This window comes from Pteropus medius, unplaced genomic scaffold, assembly GCF_902729225.1.
Source record: "Pteropus medius unplaced genomic scaffold, Ma_sr-lr_union100, whole genome shotgun sequence".
Taxonomy (NCBI): Eukaryota; Metazoa; Chordata; class Mammalia; order Chiroptera; family Pteropodidae; genus Pteropus; species Pteropus medius.
The window spans coordinates 946,654-963,634 of record NW_024353909.1 but is presented as its reverse complement, the minus strand read 5'-3'; the positions used below and the strand labels follow the sequence as shown (position 1 = coordinate 963,634).

At 34.8% G+C, this 16,981-nt stretch overlaps 1 protein-coding gene, 1 non-coding gene and 1 pseudogene across 2 annotated transcripts in view; 1 reads left to right on the top strand and 2 right to left on the bottom strand.

The window, feature by feature from the left end:
- The window catches only part of TANGO6 (transport and golgi organization 6 homolog), a 128,613-nt gene that overhangs the window by 99,532 nt on the left and 12,100 nt on the right, over positions 1–16,981 (bottom strand). Inside the window, exons 5-7 of the mRNA XM_039851783.1 lie at positions 14,639–14,775; positions 12,329–12,491; positions 10,786–10,868 (exon numbers count right to left, since the gene is read on the bottom strand). Coding sequence (XP_039707717.1) covers positions 10,786–10,868; positions 12,329–12,491; positions 14,639–14,775 — 383 coding nt within the window. The remainder of the gene's footprint in view (positions 1–10,785; positions 10,869–12,328; positions 12,492–14,638; positions 14,776–16,981) is intronic.
- On the bottom strand, positions 9,468–9,586 carry LOC120594012 (uncharacterized; annotated as a pseudogene).
- On the top strand, positions 12,745–12,848 carry LOC120593981 (U6 spliceosomal RNA). Its single transcript, XR_005650477.1, has one exon. It is a non-coding gene; the product is annotated as a U6 spliceosomal RNA (small nuclear RNA).

Here is a 16,981-nt window from a genome sequence, read left to right as displayed (position 1 = left end):
GAAGCTTACATTTTAGCAGAGGGACCGCAAATAAACAATAGATATATAATATCAAATAATGACAAGTGTGATGAAGAAAAACAAAACAGGTTAAAGGGATAGTGATGAGGGGAGGAGCTTGCGGAGAGATATTAAGAATAACTCCTATCAATTCATCAACTAATAATCCATTAAGTTCACAGATAGGAATAGAGAAATGAGAATTTTTTTTCTAAGCGGAAAGATTTAGAGATAAAGTCTCTTTTGGCTCAATCTGATCAATGAGTTTTCTCTATAGTAAGTCAAAGAACTTAAATGGCCTCTGCTCGACACATCAATGATTGTCACCTCCCTTCCAACATTAACAGTAAATTCTTCCTTGTAGTTAGCCTAAATCTACTTCCATTAAAACTTCCTTGATAGAAGTACATCTATTTTCCAAAAGTTTTGGACAAGCCAAACAATCATCAAAGTCTAAAAACAATCATCAAAATCCAGTTTGTTTTATCCACCTTACGGATTGCTCTGCATCCTCATGTAGATGAAAGACAAGCAGTGGTATTTATTAAATTGACCCGTCAAGCTCAAGTTCCACCTCCTCCATAGGCGTGCTATGTGTTTGGTTATTCATTCATTCATTCATTCATTCATTCATTCTCTAATGCAAATATTCATTAAGCATCTAACCACCATTAATGACTTTTCTCTTCTAAATTCCAATAGCATTTTAAAGCTTGTAGCCTATAATCTATCTTTGAAAATATAGTTCTCTCTCACCTCTTCAACTAGCCTGTAAAGCAAAAATCAAATTCCCTACTTCAGCACCTATCAGAGGAGTTGATTATGTTGTGTTACCTTAATTTTTGGTAAATAAGCAGTTTAAACACAGTAACATACAATTTAAAGGAACCCCACTGTTATTGCTTTATGAAACAAACAATAACTACCATTTATTGCATGTCTACTCAAGAGTGAAGTTATTCAGCTAAACATTTAACATACGATCAACCCACACAAGAGTCCTGCAGGCTAAGGACTTTAATTCCCATTCTAAAACTGTGGAAAACTGAGGCTCAGAGAAGCAAAGTTAATTGAGCAAAAGTACACTGTTAGTAAATGGCAGGGCCAGGATGAACCCGGATCTGTCTGACATGAAATCCATAGAGACAGAAAGCAGAGTAGCAGTTGTCAGGGAGTGGGGGAGAGAGAAATGGGGAACTCACTGCTTAATGGGCACAGGGTTTCCATTTGGAGTGATGAAAAAGTTCTGAACTAGACAGTGGTGATGGTTGTGTAACATTATGAATGGACTTAATGCTACTGAATTAAAATAGCTAAAATGGTAAATTTTATGTCAGGTATATTTTACCAAAGTTAAAAAAAGAACAAAGCATGTACCCCATGGCCTCCCTATACTTACCTCCCCATGTTTATAATGATAGTTTCATTGCTTCCATCCCTAACCCATACCAACTTCATCCCAGCTGTCCCCCCAACCCCGAATCAGTAGATCCCAGCTTGTCAGGCTATTGATAACCCTGTTCCCACACGCTCTGTTAAGTAAGGCTGGAGTTCCTGAGTGGCACCATGGACAGCAACTTCTGTACCACCTCTTCTATTTCCTGCTAAGAAACAGTCTTATAATAGCCTCCTTCTACCAAGACTTCTGTTGGGTCTCCAGGGTCATACTGTAGCTAGCCCTTTTTAATGACAGCCCTTTCCTTCCAATCTCTTGCCTCACACTGAATTCATATGCCGGTTAACAGTTTGGTCTGTACCTGACATCCTACATTACCCTCTACTTACACTCCCAAAATGGAACCTGGTCACTTCTCCCTTAATGTGAACTTCCCAGATCATTGACTTATATCGGGATTTAGTGACCCATCAAGGAAACAGGAGGCCAAATGATTCAGCCAATGTTGAACTTTGATCGCTTGGTGCTGGCACTGACAATGACTAAATACCTTAGAAAAGTCCTTCCAATGAACTCGAACTGTTAGAAACTGTTGGGCCAGTTCCTTTCAGTATTCTCCACATCAAGATGGTGACAGTACCAACTGAGGAAGCAGTGAAGGCACAATAGATAAGCTGCTTCCTGTCCCACTGAGAGGAGGGCCATACTGCACTGTCTCTATACTCTAATATCCAGAAATTGTAAAATTTCCTTAGACTGTGCTTATGTGTGGTCTCTCTGAAGATAAGTGAAATGATGCTTTGAAGAAAAGTTGAACTTCCATATCTACTTGTGGCTCTTCCAGTATAAATGTGTAGGACAGGGCTGAAGGGCAAAGAAAAGGCCAGTGTGGATCTATAAAAACCATAACGGCCCAGAACAGATTAAACAGAAAACAAATGGGTACAAATGACCCTGCTGGCAGCCTGGGGATTTTCTCATTCCTTCCTGGGGATTTCTACATTCCCTTCTGAATGCATCTTGGCTTTCCATCACAGAGCCAGCCATGAGAAGAGGCGTCTGTGGTTAAGCCTTACAACCCTTCATCTAAGCTTAGAGGACTGCTGCTCTAATGAGTAACAGCAGCATGTTTCTGGGTACTCTTAATTATAGATCACACATTACCGTAACTCTCTGTTTGCCTGACTAGGAGCTCCCTGAAGACAGTGGCTGGCTCTTAATCATTTATGTATTTGTAAACCTAGCAGAGTGTTTGGCATTTGGTATGTACTTGGTAAATTCTTCTGTGATTGATTATTGAATCAAAGAATGAATGGACAAAGTAGATTGACTGATATTTATTTTCTCAAAGGCTCTATTTTTTCTGGGGAAGTTACAACGCCCTCTGTATTTTCATTAAAAGCTATAGCTAGAAGCTAATCAGTCTGTGCAAATTAACTGAACAGAATAGAACTTCAGCCATGGAGTTTTTTACTGTATTGGCTTGTTTAGCATCTATCTTCGGTGTCTGGAGGACTGAATTTCTCTGGAAGGACTAGAAATTTGAATTAAATAGGACAGGAAAAATTCGGAAGCATCAAAATGGTCAAAGTATTATGAATAAACATGTGTTTCCATTTCAAAACAAAATGAAACATACAGCAGTGTTTTATGCTCCATTTCTCACTCCACAGATTTCCATTACATTATTAAGTATATCCCTTAGAGGCCATTGTGGAGTAAAGAGCACCGAGAAGTCAGGAGTCAGGCAATTTGGGCGTGAATTTTGTTTTTGCTCCTATTTGATTGCCCAAAATCACATATTAAGTGGGTGAACACGGGAAAGATATTTAAACTTCTCTAGGTCTCAGTTTCCTCATTTATAATGTAAGCATTAAGCTTTTGACATAGACTATTAATATAATTCATGTCAAAATATTTTGTAAAATATACAGCCCTGTGAAAATGTTAAATTTATTCCTAAATATTTTTATTCTCATTGATGCTACTGTAAGTGGACTGTCTTCTTAATTTGTGGCCTTATCTTTTACAGGGATGTATACATGTGGAAATACAAACATGATAAATCTATTCAAAATGAAGCTGACTGAATCCTAACACTGAAATTCAGTATCGGCTGGGGCTTGGCTTTACCTCTGTTAAAGATTAAACTAATCAAATGCTGCCTTCTAAAATATCACAGTGATCCTTTTGATAGTAATGTTCCAGAACTTCTAATGCACTTACAGAATTTAATTAAGACTTGCAAGAGGCAAAAGAACAAGACAAGTTACCTAATATAGTGTTTTGTACTGTGCATGCTTTCAGAGCATATTACATAAAATTACCTTTTTAAAAAAGAGTTTCCCTGAACCAAAAGGGAACTGACGGTTTTTCTGAGCACCTATTATGTGCTAAAGTATGCAATGAAACTACTAAAAGTTATTCATCCCACAACTCATGTGTTAAATAGGTCACCTAAAGTCACTTGGAGAGTCAACCCTGGAGTCAGATTCCAACCTAGGTCTGTTTGACTTAAAGGGACCAGGTGCTTGTCACTATACTATACCACAGAATCTGAACTGCAGCATTCAGAAATCTAACACTTGCATCTCCCACAGCTTTGAAGAATACTTCTTTTAGTCCTTTGCATGTTATTCAAAGTCACAGTTCAATTTGAGATGGAAACACCAGGAAGAATGATTACCTTTAGGGAGGAGCCATAGCTGGGAGAGAGACTAAATTAAAACATTTTGTACTTCTTAAATTTGTACCATGTGCAAATATTATCTTTTCTAAACACAGAAAGATTCTTGAGAGACAGACAGAGAAAAGGAAATACTGGTCCCTGGACCAACTCTGCCATTTATTGGGACAAGTCACTTCACAATCTTCTGAATTTTGTTTCCTTTGCTATAAAATGAATGTACCACATCAAGAGTGAACCTTAATGTAAACTATGGACTTTGGGTGACAGTGACATGTCAACGTAGGTTCATTGACTATAACAAATGGACCACTCTGGTGGAAGGTGTTGACAGTGTGTGTGTGTGTGGGGGTGGGAGCTGTGCAAGTATGGAGGCAGTGGGTATACTTTCCGTTCAGTTTTTTCTGTGAAACTAAAACTGCTCTAGAAAAATAAAGTTTATTTAAAAAAAAAAGAGAGCGAGAGAGAAGTTATATTAAATTATTTCTAAAGTTCCTTCAAGCTCTGAAGTTCAATATTCTAATTTACTCTACAGAAATAATAAATTCAGAAAGAGATGTCGTCAACTGGTCAATCTGACAAAGAAAGAAACTTTAATTAGAAATCCATCAAGATTAGATAAGGCAAAAAGACTTGGAGAATTAAAGTTAAGATTCCCTGAATCTGGAAACAGAGAAATAAAACAGAAATGAGAATGTAGAAAATAAACTAATAAGGTATAATCTAACCTTTCTTACCCTAAAATTTCTTCTGCCTTTAGGGAGTCTCAGAAAGCATAGTGACAAATACTGAAAGGAAACATCCCAGCACACCCCAATATCAGATTCTGGCCAGTTCTCTTAAGAGCGAGAAAATGTCCACACAGAAAGAATTGGAATTATCTTCTCCTGCCCTACGCAGAACCAACCTCTTTGCAATCTAGGCCTCTCTTCACCTATGTAGGCAAAGAACAAACATTTATCCCTCTCATACCAGGAAGAACAAAAGGATTTCAGCATTCTAGGGATTCAGAGTCAGAAGAAGACAGAATAGGAAGCAATTGGACTAAAAATTATTTGAGCTGCATATCTGTTTTTTGGCTTTATTTTACCAGATGTAAGGTGCACACCCAGAAATTATGAGAGTTATTTATGTAGATGGAGTACAAGTAAGTATGCCAAGTTTTAAATTCAATTCAACCAGCACCTACACATACACCTGTATTGCTGAGAACTTTCCACTTGGCCCACCAAAGCCACACTGCTGTACTTGCTGCTGTGTATGAAGGATGCAAGAATAGAAAGCCCTTCCCTAGTCATTGCTCCTGCCATAAAATTTTCATTCAGAGAGCTAACGGTTTATTCCCTAAAATACCCAAATGTATTTATACTTACACTGTTTCAGAAGGAAATATTTCTAAAATGGATTATATGCAATCCCTGCCTCCTTAAACAAAATATGTATATTGAATCTACCAGCCCCAACATACTGTGCTTTTCAAATTATTATGCTCTTTTGGGGTCCTTTTTCTGTCTCTTTCTTGCTCCTCTCTGCAGGCATCCTCTTGTCAGCGTGCCTTAGTCTAACAAACTTCTAAATTGTTCCTTCTAATTCAGATAACCAATCTAATCAGGATTCTGTATAAAGTAAAGGTGAAACCAGCTCTGAGGAACTAGGGCTCTGCAGCTAGAGGTTGAGAAGGCAGCAAGGTGGGCAGCTATTATAATACAGGTGATACAATGTTTACTTGGTGCCAAGTGAGGGACCAAGATAACTCCAGTAGACTCAAAACTCCAGTAAGACCCAGTAAGATGAAAACAGGACGATAAAAATTCCTCATTCAGAAAGAGAGTAGAGAAGGAGCAAAAGTGTGGAGACTGAGAGAAAATTATTGAGGATGATTTTTTTGAACAGATGTTGGTGAGGGTGAGTCTCATCTCTCAATCCACCAAAAAATAAAAGACAACCCAATTTAAAAATAGGCAAAGGCTCTTAATAGACATTTCTTCAAAGGAGACCTTCAAACAGTCAATAAGTACATTAAAGGTTGTTTGATATCATAGCCATTAGGGAAATATAAATCAAAACCACAGTGAGTTATTTCTTTATTCCTACTAGGAGGGCTATAATTTTAAAAAAGAATAATAACAAGTGTTGGCCAAAATATGGACAAATTGGAACTCTCATAGATTGCTGGTGGGGGTGTATAATGGTACATGCACTTTGGAAAACAGTATGGTAGTTCTTCAAAAGATAAAATATTGAGTTCCCAAATAATCTAGCAATTCTACTCCTAGGTACATACCCAAGAAAAATGAAAATATACGTACACCCAAAAACTTATACATGAATGTGTCTATAGCAGCATTGTTCATAATAGTCAAAATGTAGAAACAATACAAATGTCCATCAGCTAATGACTAGACAAACAAAATTTGGTATATCCATATAAGAAAATATTTGGCATTAAAAACAATGAAATATTGCTCCATGCTACAATATGGATGAATCTTAAAAACATGTTAAGTGAAAAGCCAATTGCAAAAGACCACATATTATATGGTTCCACTTATATGAAATATCAAGAACAAGCAAATCTATAGAGACAGAAAGATTAGTCATTGCCTAGGGCTGGGGGAAAAGAGGGGAGAATGGCGAGTGACAGCTAATGGGTATGGGTTCCTTTTAGAAGGGACGAAAATATTATAAAATTAGATTGTGAGGATGGTTGCACAACCCTTGAACACACTAAAAACATTGAATTGAACACTTTAAATATGTGAATTGTGCGGTATGTAGATCATATCTCAAGAAATCTGTTAAGAAGAAAGGAAGAGGGAAAGAAAACTAGGGGCTGGAAACATTCCCAAATGCCTCTCTAAAATTAAACACCCTCTTGTTACCCAGTGAGTTGCTGAATCAATTGAACCACCCCAGATGTTTTCCTTATTTCCTGCTGTTGAGCTGTACTCTATAATTTAGTATTAAAAGAAAGTTAATAAAGACAACACAACCTGTGTTGCTAAATTTTATAAAATGTTTACAATTTTCCTCCAACACACACATTTCCTCTGTTTTCCCACTGCAGCTGAGCTGCCAAAACCTCGTAAAGAGAATAATTACCCTCTACACCCCTTTCTGCTTACCCTTGTGCATAATCAAGTGTCTACAGCAAACTAATGTTTTTCTTGCCTCTCCAGGAGATTTTAAATTCACTAAACAGTTCACTGAACTAGAAGTAGTTTCCCCCACTTTTTTGGGCAATCTAGGAGAAATGGTAGGATTCACTATTTCTGGATCTCTCTGTCTTTAGAGGCTAATTCGCTTGCCAGAAAGAAGCTGTTTTGTTTTCTTTTTCCTCTCAAAACAATTTATTGACTTCCAAGGAATACTATGAGGAAAGTTTAGTCACAATTAGTTCTACTATCAGCACTTTAAGTCTGACATTCCACACCCAACCATTTAAGAGTTTTTCACCATGATATTCCTTAGATGAGAAGTGACTAAAGATAGCTGGGCCTTGTTCTCTAATTCAGATCATTTGCTTTCTACACTGCTCTACAAAACTTCTTGTCTTGCTATAATCTGAAAAAGCCTTGACTACCAATATGCAGAATAGGACATAAGAACTTTCTTTTCATAAGTCTCTAAATGAGGCATTAAAAAAATAAAAACAGCATTATATTCACTAATCGCATGTCATGTTTTATCTATGAGCAATTTATTTATTTTTATTTTTATTTTTTAGGCAAGGCAACCCTTGGTTGACCTCACAGATTGCAAAGACCTTGTCTGCTTACAATTCTTTATTTTTTATTTTTTATGCCTACAGCACCTGGCCTTCCTAGGTGGTCTTCCATCCATCTATGAGTAATTTAAATCTATATTTGTATGTTAGTTGTTTTTTTTTTTTGGTATACCTGTAAAGGGTATACTTTTTGTTTTTTAATAGCAACATTAAATAAAAGGGTAGTAAACATCTCACTTTAGTAAAAAGTCAGTGTCCTAGAGAATGAATTTTGAATTTCTATGCATGCATTTTATATCTATGAATTTATTAGTGTTACACATAAAGCTTAAAACAAAACAAAAGCACCTGCCTTCTTATCTGAAGGAACATGACTTAAGATTGACTATACACTCTAATACACAGTTGGTGGGAATATAAAATGGTACAGCCGCTTTAGAAAATATATTATGTGATGCTATTTATATGCGATGTCTCAAATAGTCAAATCTATAGAAACAGAAAGTAGATTAGTAGCTGCCTAGGGCTGGGGGGAATAGTGGTGGAAGGACTTGGGAGTGATGTGAGGTTTCTTTTTGTATAATAAAATGTCCTAAAATAGATTATGATGACGGCAGCACAAATCTGTGACTATACTAAAAAGCCATTGATTTGCACACTTTAAATGAATGAACTGTACAATATGTGAATTATCTCTTACAAAGTGGTTTAAAAAAAAGACATTCTACATCCAAATGTCCATTAACCGATGAACAGATACACAAAATGTGGAACAGTCATATAATAGACTATTACTTAGTAATAAAATGGGACAAAATTTTGATATATGCAACAGCCTGGATGAACCTCATTAACATGCTAAGAGAGAGAAGCCACAAAAGAGCACATACTGCATGATTCCCTCATATGAAATATCCACAAAAGGCAAATCTAGAGAGGTACAGAGCAGATTCATGGTTTCCTGGGGCTGGAGGTGGGAACAGGAAGTAACTGTAAACAGGCACAAGGGATCTTTTTGGGGTGACTGAAATGTTCTAAAACTGTATTGTGATGGTTTCACAACTCCGTAAACTCCGAAAATTTACTAAAAATCATTGAATTGTACACTTAAAACATTATTCTATGGTCTGTAAAGTATACTTCAATCAAGCTGTTTTACAAAAACAATTTAATCTAAAAATGTTTTAAGAGGCAAATAACTTAATTTTTCTAATGGGCAGACTATATGAATAGATAATTTATAGAAGTAAAATAAGAATGAACCAAAACCAGAAAAAGACGCTGCACCTCACCAGTAATGAAAGAACTAACTGCTAATTAAAACTACATTGCACCTAACAGACTGTCAAAAATTCCATGGAAACAACTCAAATACCTACCAATAGAAGAATAAACAAATATATGGTGATATAGCCATATAATAGAATAATATCTAGTAGTGAAAAATGAATTAAAGTAACATATATTACAATACCATTTAAAACAATTTAAAATTATGCACAACAGTCCTACAAATAGCTTAAGGAATAAAACACACAAGTTCAGTGGCTCCCTCCAGTGGGAAGCAAGGGAAATGTGATCAGGCACAGCAGATAGAGGACTTTAGTTGAATTGGTAATGTTTAATTTCTTTTTTCTTTCTTTCTTTTTTTTTTTTTACACCTACAGCACATGGTATTCCTCAGTGGTCTCCCATCCAAGTACTAACCAGGCCTGACCCTGCTTAGCTTCCAAGATCAGACGAGATCGGGCACATTCAGGGTGGCAAGACCGTAGATGGTAATGTTTAATTTCTTAAGCTGAGTGGTGGGGACTCAGCAAAAGACCACATATTATATGGTTCCACTAATTCCAGAGCATTTTCCTTACCTCAAAAAAAAATCCCATATCCACTAGCAGCTACTCTCAATTCTCTATTCCCAGCCCCTAGCAACCACTCATCTACTTTGTCTCTATGAATTTGCCTATTCTGAACATTTCATATAAATGAAATTATACGATGTGTGGTCTTTTGTGTCTGGCTTTAAAAAAAATTTAATTATAATTTTTAAATGTTCATCCATGTTGTGGCATGTATCTATACTTCATTTCTTTTCATGACTGACAAGTAGTCCATGCTATATCACATTCGTTTACTCATTCACCTGTTGATAGACATTTAGGTTATTCTCATACTTTGGCTATTGTGAATAATGCTGCTATAAATATTCATGTACAGGTTTTTGTGTGAAGATGTTTTCATTTCTCTTGGGTATATACACCTAAGAGTGAAACTGCTGGGTCATATAACTCCTTCATGCCTACCTTTGTGAGGAACTGCCAAGCTATTTTCCAAAGTGGTTGTGCCTATTTCCATGGAATATCATTTTGAAAGCTGTTTACTAGAGTAAATATTTTTAATAGTAAAATACTATTATAAATTTATTGAAATAAGCTTTAAAGAAGAATATTTACCCCAATTCCAACTGGCCCTAACACAATAGATTTCATTTTTGCCTAAAAATATATTTCATATATAATGATAAGATTGTAATCATAGAGAACACACAATTTGTATTCTTTTTTTCATTTTATTTAGGCAGTCGTTTGCAGGATTAATTTATTAGACTTACCTCTTTATGATGGTGATTACTATCAAAAGTTATAAGGTAAATTCAATATTAACATACACTTTTAGGAAGCCTACAGTATAGTAAATGACTCTGTCAATTTCTTTAAAAGACATGCATTCCTCAGTGGCATGTGCCAGTTAGAGAATACAACCTGTTAAACATTCAGATAAATGATGAAATTGACAGAAGCATAATGTATCAGTTTTTTCACTAACAGTTTATAGTTTCCAATTTCAAAAAGTGAAAAGAGTTTGATCGTTTGGAATTTAAGATTAAACATTCTAATTCTTGAAGTACCAATTAAAAAGGCAAAAATATTTTAAAAGACTGAGTATAAATATTAGTTAAAAACAAAAATTACCAACCTTATATACATCTTCAATACATCTACTAAGTTCTTTTTCTGTTACCAAAATGGTCCCTGGTACCATGTCACTCTCTGGAATGTCTAGAGAAAAAAAACCAAAATTATCCACATTTAGGTCAACAGAAATAATACTTCATTTTTTTGAGCCTTCTTTGAAAAGAATATACTGATTTTAGGCTAGATTCCTATCAAATATATAAAGAAATTTTAATTATTTACTAAAATATCATGTTTATCATATCTGAATAATTACAAATTTCACTTCACCAAGGTGAAGTTTACTATGCAAAAGAATTAGTCTTTCTCCATTTCCGCCCACCTCACCCCACCACACACACCAAGAAAAATTTAGACTACAAATGACTTCTACACAGAGCCTACCCCAACTTAAATTTGGTTTAACCATCACATCAAGTTTTTCCTTCATTTTTAATCTTAGAAATCACTAAGAATCTTTAAATCACTAAGAATACTATACTAATACTCTGTTTCCTAGCATTAAACTCAATAAAGCATGAAAATATACTGAGGAAGTGGTGAAAATGTCAGTCTTTTAAGATTAAAACAGAACTAAATCTACTGGCCAAATCTAGGAAATTCTGAACATCAAAATGAATGACAAGAATGTTTGGTAACCCATTAAATAAAAAAAGAATCTATGAATCTATACTGAAACTTAAATAATTATTTTTCAAAAAGGGATGAGGCAGGGAGAGAAAAAAAGCTCTTCTTTACAGGATACCAACTAACAAATTGGAAATAACAAACAAAATAGAAAGTCAGCATTTTACTGGCAAGATTCATCAACAGATACTAAACCACAGTATGGAAGACTTGAGAAACGGTATTCACACAGTCTCAGACTATCCTTCCACAGATTACTTATTAATTACACAGAAAGAAGGTATTTTTATAATGGAGAAATCTGTGTGCTCCCACCTTAATCAAATGATCAAATATAACATTGCTAATAATGGGGAAAACTGATACCTATGCCTCTTATTCTGGTGGCAACTGAGAAAAAAACCATCATCCTATACAATATTCCTGCCAAATGTTTAACCTGCATCTAATCACGAGGAAACAATTAAACAAATGTAAATTGAGGGACATTCTATAACTTAGGCTCCTCAAAAATGTCATGGTGAAAGACAAGCAAAAGACTGGGGAACTATTCTACATTAAAGAACACTAAAAAGACTTAACAAGTAAACGTTATGCATGATTCTTGACTGGATTCTGGACTTTTAAAAAATAGCTATAAAAGAAATTCTAGCCATGAAATAGAGAAAGTTATAAAAGAAAGATAAACAAACACAGGCAAAATATTAACAGTTGATCGTCTAGGTGAAATGTACAGGGTGGTGGAATGCAGTCTTCTTGGAACTTCTGTGAAGTGGATTTTTCAAAACAAAAAGTTAGAGAGGAAAAAAGTAAAACTAAAGACACTGCAATACCACAGACTTAAGTTATTTAAATCTGAAACACTGAGAGAGAAGATCCTTTAGAAAGACATCCAACTACCAGACATCCTCCTTTACCTGCTATATTTAAACATCGATGAAGAGGAGCTAACACTGGCTGAAGCAAATACTTGGCTGCCAATTGTGGGCGTTCTCTTGACATAGTTATAAAGGTAGTAGTGGCAACTCTCTGAAATTGTCGTGCTGTCAGTTCATCTTGAAAGTGAAATAAATCTAGGACCTGAAAGAAAAAACACATGAAGTAAATACCAGACTCTTTGCAAGGAGCATTACATTAACCAAGAGAAAGTAATAATTTCTTTAAGCCAAAAAATAAATTCACAGCAATGACACTGATTCAACAAGAAAATTTTAATGTAACAACCCAGTATCAAAGGGTATGAGAACAGAAGAGGCTATGTTTTTATTAAGTACTTTTATCAAATTTATAAAATACATGCTCATTGTAGAAAATTTGGAAAAGAAAGTTTTAAGTGCTCACTTGGGCAGCACACATACTAAAACTGGAATGATACAGAGATTAGCATGACCCCTGCGCAAGGATGACATGCAAATTCATGAAGCGTTCCATATTTTTATTGTATACTTGAAACTAATAATAAAATAAAAAATTTTTTAAAGTTTTAAGAAGAAAATTAAATCTTCCCAAATCACTATAAACATTTTTGCTGTTATTTTAACTGTGACCACACTTAATATTCAGTTTTGTGTATTACCAAAAGCTTCTCATATTGTTATGAATTCCTCAAAGATATTATATTGTAATATATAATATATATTCAAGCTGTATGTAAGAATTTATTAAACTATTTCTTAATATCCAGGCATTGTTTATCACAAAATTCTGCTATTATAAAAAGCACCACCAAATGAAATTACTGCATCAAGGCATATAAATATATTTAGGATCTGAAGAAATTGTCATGTTTGAACTATCCCAGATAACAGTCCATTTTATTCTCAAAGATAAATGTAGATCTCTAGTGCCTACAAGTTGGTTCAGCCTAGTCTATAAGCAACTGATATAAAGTGTATTTCTGTTTCTGACTTAAAAGTGATTTTTGTACTTTTTGCAAACAGGGGAATCTTCTGTCTAAAAACTCTATGTGACCTCTAACACTACCAAGAGAGACTCAATAAGCCCGAAACCTATGACTTGATTTTATCATTTTGTCAAGTACCAAAACTATAGCTACTAGTTTCAGAAAATATTTACTCATCATTGCAAATGCTAACTTTCTCCTGTTAAGATGATTGATATTTAGTATATGTCAGTATAAGAGCTTTGCGTTGTGATATTTTGCTCTCTACATTTCTACCCATGAGAACCCTGAAGATCAGCATTAACAACTGAATGACTTTCTTCAGACTGTACTCCAAAAGGCACGTCTTACATCTAAATGCATGGGAAGTGCTAATGAATAAATAAAACTCCTTCCACATTTTTCACCTAACAGATTAGCTAAAATAGAAAAGTTTTGTGACACACTGTGTAGGCAAAGGTGGGGGGGGGGCGGAAATAGACATTTAAATAATATCAATTAAGAATTCAAATGTACATACCCTTTAAACTAGTAATTTCAATTCTAGGAATTTTTCCTATGGTAATACTGGCATCTGTACAAGATTTATGAATATTAACTATAGCATGGCTTATAATAGCAAAATAATGAAAACTCAAATATTCATTAATAGGAGGCCGATTAAATAAATTATGGTACTTTAATGTGATGAAATACTATACACCCATGAAAAAGAATGAAGCAACACTACATGAGATGATTCTATGTGAAATGATCTCCAAGACACATTGTTAAGTGGAAAAAAGCAAAATAAAAAGCAAAATAGAAGACAGTATGTGTAACATGTTATCATTTAGATAAAAACTAGATTATATATACACATATATACACATATCATTATACATATATAATACATAGAATATCTCTGGAAAATAAACAAGAAATTGATAACAGTGACTACTGAGGGTCTAGGAAACAAAAGAATAAACAGAAAAGTAATTCTTTTTAAATTGTATGTCATGTTCATTTACCTTGTTTAATACCTATTTTTTTTAAAACTAATTAAAAACACACAGAAAAGATAAGGAACAAGATGAAACTTTAGTTTCATACTCCAGCTCTAAGAGCAAGCTGGGATACTCATCTAAAAATGATGAGGGGTTTTAAAACCTAACAATTAGGTTAGTGTCTTTCACATGTTTTTATTTGCTTATTAAGAAGGCCCCTCACTGAACAAGACACTTAAATATTATATTGCTTTTCCTCAATATTAGAGGAACACTAAAAGTCCTTCTGTAAGTAAGCAGATAACCCTTAAACAGTCAAAAGAAACAAAATTATTTACCTGGGGGCAGATGTCCTTATAGTAATTCTCTGGTGAAAGTGACTGTTGAGGACAAGAGGCCAAAATCTTTGCAATCAAGTCACACTTCTTCCAGTCAGCAGCCACTGCCTCAGCATCACTCCCACCAGCTGCCCCGGCTGTCAACGATGGATAGAGATGTCAAAAACTATACCAGTTCCCCCTAAAAGGTCCTTAAAATTTAGGGTAAAAAGTATTTTTTCTCTACTGAAAGTTGTTTATTTCTTCTATAAGAAAATCTACCCCTCTGCACTTTTCCTTTGATGTTGGTTCCTGGGAAGTTCAGAGAAAAAAGTAATGCTTAATTATTGTAACATTATTCGTATGATTTGAATACAGAAAGCCTCCACTTAATGTCATCTGTAGGTTTTGCGACTTTAAGCAGAACAACACATAATGAAACCAATTTTTCCATAGGCTAATAGATATAAACAGGTCTTAAGTTCCTACGGCATCTCATCACCGTTATAATGAAATGACGTTGAATGAAACATTATTCGTCAACTTGCTGTACTAGCTTCTTCTCAGTATTTATTACTTTTATTATTATTATTCTCTTTATATGAACCATGCATTTTATACTGCCTTAAACCAAAGCTATGGAGTAACAGGGACCAGATTTACATTTCTACCTTAAGTGAGCAAAAAACTGGACAAAATATATAAACAATGGTTTTCAGACACTGGACAACAGGTAGCTCAGGACACTAATCCCAGAAAAAAGGGAACCTAACAAGATGAGCCCCATGAATAATCTAGCCTACTACCTACAGAGAGTTTTGAGGCCACAGCAGAGCAAAGGGGAGCCTGAATAAAGGCTGGCATCTTTTTGAGTTAAAGAAGTTCAAGAAGACCAAGGCAGCTAGAATTTTCAGGGCGAAATACTGGGGAGGAAGAAGCTGCGCAAAGAGAAAGCTCCAGAGATCTGCAGAGGAGTTCCTTTTAAGTCTTTGCTGGAGTATAATCTGTGTATGTGTGTGAGCAAAAAAAACAAGGCTGAAGCAAGAACCACAAGAAATGAGAAGCAGAACAATCTCCAGAGTTCACACAGAGCTGGGAATAGTTTGTGTTCCCACTAGTGAACATGGAAAGGCCCCCTAACACACAGGGCATCAAGGAAAATCTCAGAAAGGTATTGCCTCAGTAGTGGGGCCAAATTATCTTAGACCTGCAGTAATAAGGCTTAAAAATCAGGATCAAGGGGTCAAACTAATTCCAAGAAAATTAACTGCATTCCTGAACAAAGCCTAATAAAGGAATACAACAAAATCTAGCACCCAACAATGTAATGTAAAAATAATCAATATATATTTAAAAATTATGAAGCATATGCATACAATGGAATATTATTCAGTCATAAAAAGGAATAAAGGGCTGATTCATGTACAACATGAATAAACCTCAAAAATGTGATGCTAAGTGAAAGAAGTCAAACACAAAGACCTCAAATTGTATAATTATATTTGTATGAAATATCCAGAATAGGCGAATCCATGGAGACAGAAAGCAGATTTGTGCTTATAAGGGGTTGGAGAAAGGGAGAACGGAGAGCGATTGCTAATGGGTATGAGGGTTTTTTGGGAGGTGATGATGAAAATGTTTTGGAATTAGGTATTGGTGATGGTTGCACAACTTTGTGAATATATTAAAAACCACTGAACTGTATGTACTCTTCAGAAGAGTGAATTTTATGATATGTAAATACAATTTCATTTTTTAAAAATTACCATATATGCAAAGAAGCAAAAAAAAGATGACCAATAATCAGAAGGAAATTAATAAAAACAGATTCATAAAAACAGAGATTACAGAATTAGGAGACAAGGGCATTAAAACAGCTATTATAACTTCATTCCCTATTTTCAAAAAGGTAAAATAAAGCATGCTCATGATGAGATAAATGGAAGATATAGAAAAAGACCCAACTTGAACCTCTACTAATGAAAAGGAAAATATCTGAAATGAAAAATATGCAGAATGATAGACACTGTAGAACATGTAGCAATATAAATTATCCAAAATGAAAAAGAGAAAAAAACTGACCGCCCCTCCCGCCACAAAACAGGACATCAGTAACTTATAGAACAACAGGAAGCATAACAGTAAGTGTAACTCGAATTCCAGAAAGAAAGGACAGAAAAAAACATTTGAAGACGATGTTTGAGATATATCTGAATACAATGAAAATTAAACCCTCACCTCTAAGAAGCTCAAGAAACATTAAGCAGAAGAAACATGAAGAAAATCACTCACACTAAGACATATCATGATCAAATTTCTAAAAACCAGTGATAGAAAAATCTTAAAAGCAGCAAGAGAAAAAAG